Source organism: Lutra lutra, chromosome 6 (assembly GCF_902655055.1).
Source record: "Lutra lutra chromosome 6, mLutLut1.2, whole genome shotgun sequence".
NCBI classification, from domain to species: domain Eukaryota; kingdom Metazoa; phylum Chordata; class Mammalia; order Carnivora; family Mustelidae; genus Lutra; species Lutra lutra.
This window is the reverse complement of record NC_062283.1, coordinates 119,179,763-119,192,493: the sequence shown is the minus strand read 5'-3', so window position 1 is coordinate 119,192,493 and position 12,731 is coordinate 119,179,763. Positions and strand designations below refer to the sequence as shown.

Below are 12,731 nucleotides of genomic sequence, written 5' to 3'. Positions count from 1 at the left end.
ATATACATCCCAGAGGAGTTTATCTACATGTTTCTTTCATCTCCCATATACACTGGGGTAAAGGCTTCATTGGTATTAATCAAAGAAAGCAAACCTTCCATTGACCCCACCCTCTACCCAACTCACATGCTAGTCCTTGATAGAAATAAAGTCCCATTTGGCCCTGGGTTGAGTAACATTTCTGGGGAAGGAATGAACTGCTCCTTTTCAATCTATATGCTGTACTACCATGGTTTCACTTTGACCTCATCCTTGGTGCTTTATGGTCTAAAATATATTCTCTAAAGAGTTCAAGATGGTTCTATATTCAGTTTAAGCAACTTCTACACTTATTAATCTAATCCAGTATTAATGTCTTTTCTGAAAATTCACTGATTTTGATAAGATATGCCACTGTTCATTGAATTCTTCTGATGACCAGAAGTGGGTTTCCCTTGACTCTTCAGAAACACGTGGTCTGGAGACAGAAACATGAACACGTTATTCAAGTATCTCTATTGTATCTGCAACAGTAGGAAGTAGCAGATATGAGAGTACAGCTGCACATTTGCTGAAATTCAGCTAACTGAAAATGATTTACTAAGGTGAAATGGTTCATGAATGGTAAACATTCAAGGAATGAGATATTGAGGACTATGGAACTATTTTTGCATAAGAAAAATTTAATAAAAACTTTGAAATATGTTCAGTATCAGAATTTTAAAATGTAAATACACTACATATAACACACACACAATGCATTCTAGTAATTAAGATAATGAAAGCTTCAAAGTACCACAAAATTTAATAGAAACAGAAAACTTTATTTTTAATAACATCCTTAAATCTGCCTACCAAGATCATAGTAGATAACCATTTAAGAATTTTTATTTTATTGAAATTAGAATTTTACATACAAAATCAGCTAGATTTTTTTTGAAAACAATAAAAACTCTTATTTACTGTGGAAAAATATGAACCATTTTGATGAATGAAAAAAAAAATGAATGTGAACAGGACAGAATGGTTTTCTTTTTATTTGCTTGGTTGTCTCTCCTATTTTTATTCCTACAAATTAATAAAGTCAGAATGATTTTATTTGCTTCACTGTCTATGATCTAGTTTGACACAAATGTGGATTACTTTGGTATCTGCTGAGACATAATTGAGAAGGTTCTTTAAGACTGAATAAAACATTGGAATGGGTGTTCAATATTTTGAAAACTGAATAAACAAAACTAACTGAAATTTGTGGTCACAGAGGATTTGTCATTTTTCTTCCTTTGCCCATATGAAAATACATTAATAGAAAATTACCAATGGAAAAACATTTTTAAATTTATGTTACATTTCTATCAACTTTAATAATAATGCTTTTAGTTAGCAATTATATCAATTTCTTTCACTAAGTATTAATACTTTGGAATTAGAAGTAGACTGATATTTGTATTCAGAATTTCAAAACATATACCATATTAGGAATTACGTAAAATAGTACTTTCTTGATACTTGAGATTTAACTTACTATTCTATTCAAAATAAATTTTTTTGATATAAAATAAATTGTTGCTTAAATCTCACTTGCTTGAAATTATTACTCCAAGAAACTATTTGTTACTTTTAACTACTAATAATCTTTAGAAAATAAGAATACCTATTTTCTTATAAGGATTTTCATTTTTGGAAAAAAATAAAGTTCTAATAACTTCAGTGCACTTCTGGATTCTCCCATAACAAAGAATTAGATGCCAGAGTGACTACGGTTATAAAAAAAAAAAAAAAGACATTTAGAAATGCAAACTGGGTTAAAGAAAAATATTTGTACTGCATTTTGTTATTCCAATGTTGAAATGTGGCTTATACCTCTTAAGAAGCAACTTTTTTCTCTCACTTGTTAGCATCTTGTATTAGAATAGACCACAGCAGTGCATGGGCCCCTCTGATATTCTGCACCTTTAAAGATATCTCCAACCAAGGTCACTCTTGTGGGGGGATATGGGAGGCCCTCTATCTGCCAGAAGTAAGAGCAAGGGCCTAGTAATAAAAAAAAGTTTTTGTAAATTTCTATATTTTAGGTTTGAAGCACTCTTTATTAATTTAAAAATCCATGATTTTTATTCTGACACCAAAGGGTTTTCTTTTCCTTAAAAAAAAAAAAGACCGCATTTTAAGGTGCTGCCTAATATATATATAAATGTAAGAATGTCACTTGAAATCTAACAACACAATGCAAGAGTCCTTTTCTAGATGGAAGATTTCAGAAAATGTATTCTTCATTCGGCATCTGAAAATAAAATAAACCTGAAATGGTAATTTTTAGAATTATGTGAAAAAGAAGTCCTCCATGGTTGAACCCAATTTACAAAAATTTCACGTTTTTCTAAGATTTACACTGAATACGACGACACTCCTCTTTAAACTGAATTGTGTGTGTTGGGGGGGCGGTTATAGGGGGAATCAAGGGTTGTGAAGTGAATATTTTTTGGTAACCACTCACTTTAAACTTCGGGAAAAATGTTTACTATATGACAAAAGTAAATCAAGATCATTACTCTTCTGTCACAGATGATTTCCTGGACTTGAGAACAAGGTCTTTAATGGATGAAGAAAGTTCCTGAAGCTCTTTGCGAGTAGTGTTGGTGATATCTTCTTGTTCTTTGTCTAATTCATCACTCAAGGGATCATCTCCCTGTCCAGTCTTCTTATTTTGACTAACTAAATGCTTTACAACTAAACCTTGATACTTTACCAAAAGAGTATGCTGATCCTGCGAAAAGAGAAAAGAGAAGATTAACAAACATGATTTAATTTTCTATGGAACAAACCGGATTTGTTCAACCAATACACCGTGAAGGTCTTCATCTTTACAAATCACTGGCTATGTAAGTAGAAAGCTCAAACTTGTCAAACTCCTGGCAAGGAGTTGACAGGTTAGGGGTGATCAAACATGAATACGCATCATTTTAATGCAAACTGACTCAGCTAAATTCTATTAACTAGAGATTAAGTCAAAGTGATATGGAAGTTCAAAGAAGCCAGATTCCTTTTAGCTGAGAAATTTCTCAGAAGAATTTGTGCAGGTTAAGACTTTTGGAACTGGTCCTTGAAGAACAGGTTAAATTTGCATAAGCTGAAATGGAAGACTTCTTTTTACCATAGATCTTATAGAATCTTGAGCTATGCTGAGTTTTTAAAAATCAATCTTCTGATTCACTGTTCACATTCTTAGAACAGGAAGTTATATTCATATGTTTTGTGTCTTATTGTTCATGATGATTAATACCTATCCATTCAAAATATTCAGAATCTAAAAGCTTTAAAAGTTTCAAGTGTGTGGAAAATGTAATACCTCTGGAATTTTACTATTAAGAAAAGCAATGATCTGTGGGACACATCTCCCAGGTGCATGGAGCATGCTGTGGGTTGAGAACTGAAACAGAAGGACTGCTGTGAGGTGCAGAATAAGAGCAGGGTCTTCTGTGACTTTTAGCTGTTCAGCCAGTGCTTGTCGATGCTGGAACAGTATCTGCCTAAACAAAAATAAAATCACAAAAACACATTCTCATGTTTTAACAAGCTCTCACCAATTTTAGTTCCCTTCTGTATTCATTTTTAGTCTTCTCTAGTTTAATTATCTAGCTCCATAAACATCTTCAGGGACATTTAAAATATGAAATATAGACACGTAACCCAAAATGCTGTGGATAAACTAATATACTAGAACATGACAGAGAAAACGATATAGCTGGGATCCTTAAAGTGTACTTTCTATTTCGAGTTGCTGGGGATCAAACAGAAGTGCACTGATATAGGTAAGATTTCCTGTAAAGAAGGTCTCAAAGCTGGTATAAAGTTCCCAGGCTTGGGATTAGGGAGCCTTGCTACCTTATTGATACTGGTCAGAGAGGGCCACTTATGTATTGGATATGCTCGACGGTATGCAGTCGTTTGGATACAAGCATTCTTTGTGCAAGATTCAGAGAGTCAAATTCCAACTTCGGATATGAAATATCACACATCTAAGAATTTACTAATAATACAGATTAATTCAATGTTACCTTTCCCTTTTTTTGTCTCCCCTTTTCACCATAATATCGCAAGCTTCTGCTGCAGAATCCAGACAAGAAAGAAAGTCTTCTATGCTCTGAAACAGGTATTTAATACAGTGATTTACTTTTATTAACAGGTTGCCTAAAGAAATATAGTCACTTAATGGTTTTGTAATTTTACATCCTAAATACAATTTTTTAAAAGGTCATTTTGTTATTGAACTTGAAATTATGATTTAGGATAAAATGTTCCCAGCCTGTTCTCCCCCTTTACCTCTAGAAGAGATTGAGTTTATATTTATTCTGATAAAAATCTACTCAAAGATCACAAATTCTAGTCCCATTATCTAAACAGAATCAAACTTTACTTACCTTTTCATTCAGAGAGCTATGGAGTTTTGTGAGAGCTACTTTGGTTTCTTCTGATAATTTACTTAAAATTTTTTTCCTTACCTATAAAGGGAAAAAAGTTCTCTTGGGATTGTGACTTTGACATGCAGTAGATAGAAGATCAAACAAAAGAAAACAAAGCATATTTATTTATTACTATAATAGAATTACTATAATAGAATGCGGAATGGAATTTATCCTTGTTTGTGAACTTCAGCTTTCAAACTAGGGACAAAAACATTCTAAAATTGGAGAGCTAGCCAAAAGCCAGTCAGCCAATCAAGCTAGGTATAGCCCTACTCCTCCCTTTTGGCCCAGAAGTGGAAGAGAAAGATGGGGAGGGGAGGGAGAGAGAGAAAAGCACTCATCTTTTGGGGAAAAGAGAATTTGGGGTTAAGAGGCTACTCCCTCCATTTTCCATTGGAGTGGGAAGAATATTCTTCCCTAATGCCAGATGAGGGGGTTCCCACTCCCAAGTTCCAGAATGCCTATAAACTAGAGAACTTGCTCCAGGGCTGACTGGCTGTTACACTCTATGGTGGGAGGAATCTTTTCAGCATCCCTCTCCACATAAATGTATCTTGTGAAATATGATGGCATTCTTGACCAGAGTCTGATGGCCCTATGAAGTGTGAAATTTCTGGTGGAGGCCTAGGGGAATGGGTTGACTGAAAGTTACAGTGAATCTTGGAAGATGAGGGAAACCTACTGATTCCCTGTCACATGCCACACCAGTTCTTCTGTAGCCCCCGAAGGGCATGGGACAGGACCCCATGTGTTTCCCACAGCAGAGGTTGGCACAGAGGCAGGATATATGGAATTGTCCAGGCAGTTGGAGAGTCACTGCTCAGGCTGAAGGGGAAGGGGTACAGTACTGTGCTGGGGTAGGACGGAGAAATAAATGTGTCTCTGTTTGAAGGTTTAGGGGAAGGTCCTTGCTAAAGAGGGAGTCACATGCTAAAAAACAGCCTCAAAACAACCTACACCACCTTGTGGGGCAAGAGATACATAAGGCCACAGAATTGGACCTAGATGATAACCAATGATATGCAGTCACTCCTATGAAACACTTTTGCCTCCTTCATTTTTCTTAAATCTCCAACTTTAAGTGGATCTATAGAGATAGAGAAGAGGAGGAGGAGGAGTCATAGGGACAGATCACACCCTACCTTCTCTAAGCAACTGGGAGCCATAGCACTACCTTATATTTTGAGAGAGGAAGAAATGAACTTTGACTTTAGTTTGAGATTAGCATTTTAACAAAAAACTGCAGTTCATCTAAATATTGAAATGAGATGGTGTCACTTCTCAGAAATGACTGAGAAATTATGGAATCTGGCCAGAAAACAGTCAAGGGATCGGCAACTCAGCCAGAAAAATGGATGTGACATAACAAAAAGTAGGAAAAAAATAAGTGTTGATTCCAAAGTAATTAGCATTATTTTCAACAGACTGGTTATATCACCAATTTAAAATAAAAACCTGATTTTTTTTCTCAAAAACCCTTTCCTTTATTTTACTTTCCTTTAGACTATTTCTTATGTGAGAAAATAAAATATACTTTTATTTCAAAACATAATGCATCAAGAATACAAGAAAATCACTATCATACTTCACTTGTAATGGCTGCAGGATCGTCTACTGCCATCATTAAATCCGAAGCCAAGAAGTTGAAAATGAGGTTAGTGATATCAGTACATACTGTCTTCAGCAAGTGCTTTGTAAGAGCAGCTTGTGTATCATCTGGAAAATGAAGGTGCTTTATTAAAATGAATGTCCAGGAACAATTATGAAAATCAATGAAACAACAATATTAAGTATACCTGTAAAGAACTTCAACCCTTTTTCAAATAGCCGAATATTATTGTATAGGTTTGAAACCTCTTCTTGCAAGTCCTTGATGGTACGCTTTCTACCAGTTCCAGAGGCAGAAGAAGTTGAAGACATGAACACTGAACGTACCACCTCAAGATAAGTTTTATTAAGAGGTCTGTGCACAAGATAAATATATTTATTTATTAAAACGTACTGGGTTTATGCATATAAGAAATTTTGCTTCTATGGAAATAAGTCTTAAGAAAATACCTCTAGATTTTCTAAACAAATAAGATTAATTTGGAGTATAATTCACAAGAATTTGTCCTCTAATCCTGACTTAAATAACTTAAATGCATTATTTTTCTCAGTTTTAAAATACTCAAAATTATTGCACTAAAGACAGCAAGAATAGCAGTAACAAAAGCTTTAACTCAAATTCAGTCCAAAGTAGTTTTTAAAAGTTAATTTGGAGAATAGGACATAAATCTGCTCCCCACACACAGGAATAATAAATTCTCAATTTCTAAAATTCTAAGAGATAATATATTCAAAACTTTTTAAAAAAACTTTTTATGCTCAACAACTTCAGAATAGATTATTTTAAGTAATGGCAAATGGTTAGTAGTAACTATCTTTTTACATACGAAAAATATGATTATGTACTGTATTCATGCATCAAAAATATTCAGTGAAAAGAAAAAAAAAATTACAAAAGCTGTATTTCTAAATTCAAAGTTAGAGGCACTGGGCTCCTGGATTGCATTTATCAATGCTTATACACTGGAACTAACTTGAAGGGAAAATCATGTTAGCTAGTAATGGTCAAGTTAGACACAATTTCTTTTACTTCTGTATAAAAATAAATTTAGCTTGGCTCAATTTTAAGCTAGTGCTGTCTAAATTTGTTCTCTGAACACAGTTTGTTACTTTATTTCTTCCTAAAAGTGTACTGTGTACTCTCTGTCAAGTCTAGATAGATAAAGGTCTTTTCTTTTAGTTGTTACTTTTCATGCTATGTCAGAGAGCAGCCAGTGACTGGTGGTGTTTTTCTCCCAACTAGGACGGAAACATCAATGACCGAGGATGCCTCTACACTCTTGCCTTTTATTTTCCACACTGCCTCATCCAAAGCACTTACATGTTTGTTAAACTGAACAGCCCCTATAGGCAAACAAAAATCTGGAATTTGGTGGCTGGATTAAATTCTAAGCTTTGAAAAGTAAAGACCTAAAATCTATATTTTCCATGATGTTGAGTCAAAATTTTATTTAATAACTCATTGAATTTCTATCATAAAACAGAAAAAAATATGTTTTTATACTTACTTTATTAAGTACTCAGCAAGTTCAGAAATAAATTCCTCAGGGGCATCTTGTATGTGTTTTCTCAAAACATCTTCAATTTCATCCTGGAACATAAAAGTGATCTCTGGCTTCTTCTTTCCTATAGTAGAAATGCGCAATAGGAAAAAGAACAAAACATAAAGCAACCTAAAAGCAAACAAGGTTCATTAATATATTTACTAAGATGGTAATTCATTCACTGCCTACCATAAAGACTCCTACATTGCCAGTGACAGCAGTACCCAATGAAAACAATTTTAAAAACAGTGGCATTTCTTATGAGTAATAATTTTCTAACTTTAAAAATTTTTTTCCCCTAACTTTATTTAATGACTGTTTTAATGTCAATCAAAAAATAATAAAGATGATTTTCCCCGATCTAACTCGGATGATGCAAATCGTGGCAAATCAAAACAATCAACTGGATGGAAAAAAAATCTTTTAAGAAAAAGATAATTTCTCTTTGTTGAACAATGTATACCGAGCAGAATTTCCTTCTTTATAAAAATGAATAGTTACTAAAACTCAAATCATCCTTACAATTTGTAGAAGATCTTCAGGAAAAGTCTTTATAATCATATGAACTCAACTCCAATAGAATTAAGCTAAAAATTGTCCTTTGGGAAAGGCAAAGATGAAGAAATATCATAGTTTTACACTCATTTATTTTTCTTCTTACAAAAATAATTCTTTGTATTTTTGTACACCACGCCTGGGTGGCTCAGTGGGTTAAAGCCTCTGCCTTCAGCTCAGGTCATGATCCCAGGGTTCTGGGATCCAGCCCCGCATCAGGCTCTCTGCTTAGCAGGGAGCCTGCTTCCCTTCCTCTCTCTCTGCTTACCTCTCTGCCTACTTGTGATCTCTGTCTGTCAAATAAATATATACAATCTTAAAAAAAAAATAATTCTATGCCAGGGAAAATTTGTATGCAGCTACTATAATGGAAATAATTGTTAAGTGTGGAATTGTCATGCCTTCTCACCAACTTAGATAAGCATGGGTTGCAAAGAAAGCTAACAATATTTCTATTATTAATATTGTAAAAATATAAAAGTGATTATTTCCAGCTAAATTTAGTTATTGTAAAAACTTAGACATAGAAATAAAAAATAGTAAAATAAATAAAATAAAAACTAGCTCAAAAATCACTCTTCGCTATGTGTCAAGATCTAAGTAAGTTGCCATCACAGCTTTAGAACAGATGGACATGCTAGAACAGATCCACTATCCTTTCTTTTTGAGATCTGCTATCCTCCATTCCTGATCTTTCACATCACATAGTTTCTGCTTTCTCTGTTTGTTTCCTGCATGCATTTTACAAGTTATTAAATTATATTTCCATCTAGTAATCTTTCACACTGAATTGATGCTGTATTTTAGCTGAGAACCTAATTATATCCTCCATTTCAGAGATTATAACACAACCCCCTTTCAAAGGCACTGAAATTATATCTTTTTAGGTAGAATGGTTTTACTACCTTTATATCCCCTCTCCATAATTTGTGCATAAAAGGAGTATCACATGCCTCATTTAACAATTACTTACGGCTACAGATATTAGAGAAGTATTTTATGAAATGCCCCTTTTCTCCCACCCCTTGTACATCTGAGGAATAGAAAAATTCATTTATCAATGAAAAATTAAAACCCACAGAGGACAGTCTTAATACTATTTAAAATAAAACAGGACTAGTATGAAGAAAGTTTTAATTAATATTGTTTTATACATGTTGAGAACAGTAGCTATTTTTACCTATCTTAGAGTATTTTAAAGATAGCTCTTAAGCAATGATGCTATCATGAGTAGTAGCACATTAATTGCTGAAGCCATGTCACCTGATACCTATACCTTCCAGCGCTAGCCCATACATAACGAGCTCTGTAGAAGAGGTAAAATAAGAAATTTCAAATTATCATCACTTCAAGTTTTTTTCTTTTTTTGGTTTTGTTAAGTAAATTTATTTAAAAAACAAACATAAAAGAATCATAATTTTACTTAGAAAAACTAACATATCCCTTGCTAACTTAACTGTGCCAAACGCTAACGAGTCTCCAAAAAGGAAGATGGATATACTTAATTCTCCTGTTAGAAGCAATCAACCAATTAGCATAAAATCAATGTTTCCTACTTGAATATGCAGAAATCCATTTTTTTAATAAAATATTGTAATTTGTTTTGTAGGGCAGTGGGAAAGCATAAAAATGACTGTGTAAGCTAAAACTGTGCAAGGTCTTCTCATCAAACAATGGGAAAACTTATGATTGTATGGGTATTTTTAAAAAATGTCTACTATATGTGGAAAACCCAAAAGACTCCACTCCAAAACTGCTAGAACTTGTACAGGAATTCAGTAAAGTGTCAGGATATAAAATCAATGCACAGAAATCAGTTGCATTTCTCTACACCAACAACAAGACAGAAGAAAGAGAAATTAAGGAGTCCATCCCATTTACAATTGCGCCCAAAACTATAAGATACCTAGGAATAAACCTAACCAAAGAGACTAAGAATCTATACCCAGAAAACTATAAAGTACTCATGAAAGAAATTGAGGAAGACACAAAGAAATGGAAAAATGTTCCATGCTCCTGGATTGGAAGAATAAATATTGTGAAAATGTCTATGCTACCTAAAGCAATCTACACATTTAATGCAATTCCTATCAAAGTACCATCCATTTTTTTCAAAGAAATGGAACAAATAATCCTACAATTTATATGGAACCAGAAAAGACCTCGAATAGCCAAAGGAATATTGAAAAAGAAAGCCAAAGTTGGTGGCATCACAATTCCGGACTTCAAGCTCTATTACAAAGCTGTCATCATCAAGACAGCATGGTACTGGCACAAAAACAGACATATAGATCAATGGAACAGAATAGAGAGCCCAGAAATGGACCCTCAACTCTATGGTCAACTCATCTTCGACAAAGCAGGAAAGAATGTCCACTGGAAAAAAGACAGCCTCTTCAATAAATGGTGTTGGGAAAATTGGACAGCCACATGCAGAAAAATGAAATTGGATCATTTCCTTACACCACACACGAAAATAGACTCAAAATGGATGAAGGATCTCAATGTGAGAAAGGAATCCATCAAAATCCTCGAGGAGAACACAGGCAGCAACCTCTTCGACCTCAGCCGCAGCAACATCTTCCTAGGAACATCACCAAAGGCAAGGGAAGCAAGGGCAAAAATGAACTTTTGGGTTTTTATCAAGATCAAAAGCTTTTGCATAGCAAAGGAAACAGTTAACAAAACCAAAAGACAACTGACAGAATGGGAGAAGATATTTGCAAATGACATATCAGATAAAGGGCTAGTGTCCAAAATCTATAAAGAACTTAGCAAAGTCAACACCCAAAGAACAAATAATCCAATCAAGAAATGGGCAGAAGACATGAACAGACATTTCTGCAAAGAAGACATCCAGATGGCCAACAGACACATGAAAAAGTGCTCCATATCACTCGGCATCAGGGAAATACAAATCAAAACCACCATGAGATATCACCTCACACCAGTCAGAATGGCTAAAATTAACAAGTCAGGAAATGACAGATGCTGGCGAGGATGCGGAGAAAGGGGAACCCTCCTACACTGTTGGTGGGAATGCAAGCTGGTGCAACCACTCTGGAAAACAGCATGGAGGTTCCTCAAAATGTTGAAAATAGAACTACCCTATGACCCTGCAATTGCACTGCTGGGTATTTACCCTAAAGATACAAACATAGTGATCCGAAGGGGCACATGCACCCGAATGTTTATAGCAGCAATGTCTACAATAGCCAAACTATGGAAAGAACCTAGATGTCCATCTACAGACGAATGGATAAAGAAGATGTGGTATATATACACAATGGAATACTATGCAGCCATCAAAAGAAATGAAATCTTGCCATTTGCAACTACGTGGATGGAACTAGAGGGTATCATGCTTAGCGAAATAAGTCAATCGGAGAAAGACAACTATCATATGATCTCCCTGATATGAGGGAGAGGAGATGCAACATGGGGGGTCGAGGGGGTAGGAGAAGAGTAAATGAAACAAGATGGGATTGGGAGGGAGACAAACCATAAGTGACTCTTAATCTCACAAAACAAACTGAGGGTTGATGGGGGGAGGGGGTTGGGAGAGGGGGTGGGGTTATGGATATTGGGGAGGGTATGTGCTATGGTGAGTGCTGTGAAGTGTGTAAACCTGGCGATTCGCAGACCTGTACCCCTGGGGATAAAAATATATGTTTATAAAGCTGTAAAAAAAAAAAAAAAAAAAAAAGAAAGAAAGAAAGGATGAATCCCCAAGTTTTGTAGCAACATGGACGGGACTGGAAGAGATTATGCTGAGTGAAATAAGTCAAGCAGAGAGAGTCAATTATCATATGGTTTCACTTATTTGTGGAGCATAACAAATAGCATGGAGGACAAGGGGAGATGGAGAGGAGAAGGGAGTTGAGGGAAATTGGAAGGGGAGGTGAACCATGAGAGACTATGGACTCTGAAAAACGATCTGAGAATTTTGAAGGGGTGGGGGGTGGGAGGTTGGGGGCACCAGGTGGTGGGTATTGTAGAGGGCACGGATTGCATGGAGCACTGGGTGTGGTGCAAAAATAATGAATACTGTTATGCTGAAAAAAATAAAAAAATTAAAAAAAAAATGTCTGAAAACATTAAGAGTTCTTACTGGTGGTTATAAATGTAGAGGGAAATGAAAAAGAAAACCAATACTTATAATTTAGTATACTGTATTTTGCTTATCAGAAACACTGGGCAACAAGTATTTTATTTCTTCGTGAAAAACTTATCAAAAATAGTCTGAACAGAGCTTGCCTTCTTCTAAGGCTATAACTTACAATACAGAGCAAGCATCTTTTCTATGCCTTGGGAAGATGTCATACTCCTTTCTTAACTCTGGATCAGCTCACAGCATTTTATCCTTTCCCCTTTCAATGTTGTGAAACATCTCTGAGAATTCCTTTAATATGAAGTTTTCTGCCAACTTCACATCCTCTAAGACATTTTCATTCTTTCTGTCACAACCACTTCCTCCATTTACATCAGTAAGTGTGCCTTTGCTGAGCTCCTGTGGCTGCATACCTAGTTTCCTGAACAGTGGCAATCCCAACATTCCCAGAGTCAGCTAGTTCTTCTT

At 35.0% G+C, this 12,731-nt stretch overlaps 1 protein-coding gene across 1 annotated transcript in view; it reads right to left on the bottom strand.

The window, feature by feature from the left end:
- Positions 1-668: 668 nt before the first annotated feature.
- Positions 669-12,731, bottom strand: part of UFL1 (UFM1 specific ligase 1) — a 38,100-nt gene continuing 26,037 nt past the window's right edge. Inside the window, exons 13-19 of the mRNA XM_047734316.1 lie at positions 7,562-7,679; positions 6,242-6,408; positions 6,031-6,161; positions 4,401-4,481; positions 4,038-4,123; positions 3,329-3,509; positions 669-2,746 (exon numbers count right to left, since the gene is read on the bottom strand). Of these exons, the coding sequence (XP_047590272.1) occupies positions 2,528-2,746; positions 3,329-3,509; positions 4,038-4,123; positions 4,401-4,481; positions 6,031-6,161; positions 6,242-6,408; positions 7,562-7,679 (983 nt within the window). The 3' untranslated portion in view covers positions 669-2,527. The remainder of the gene's footprint in view (positions 2,747-3,328; positions 3,510-4,037; positions 4,124-4,400; positions 4,482-6,030; positions 6,162-6,241; positions 6,409-7,561; positions 7,680-12,731) is intronic.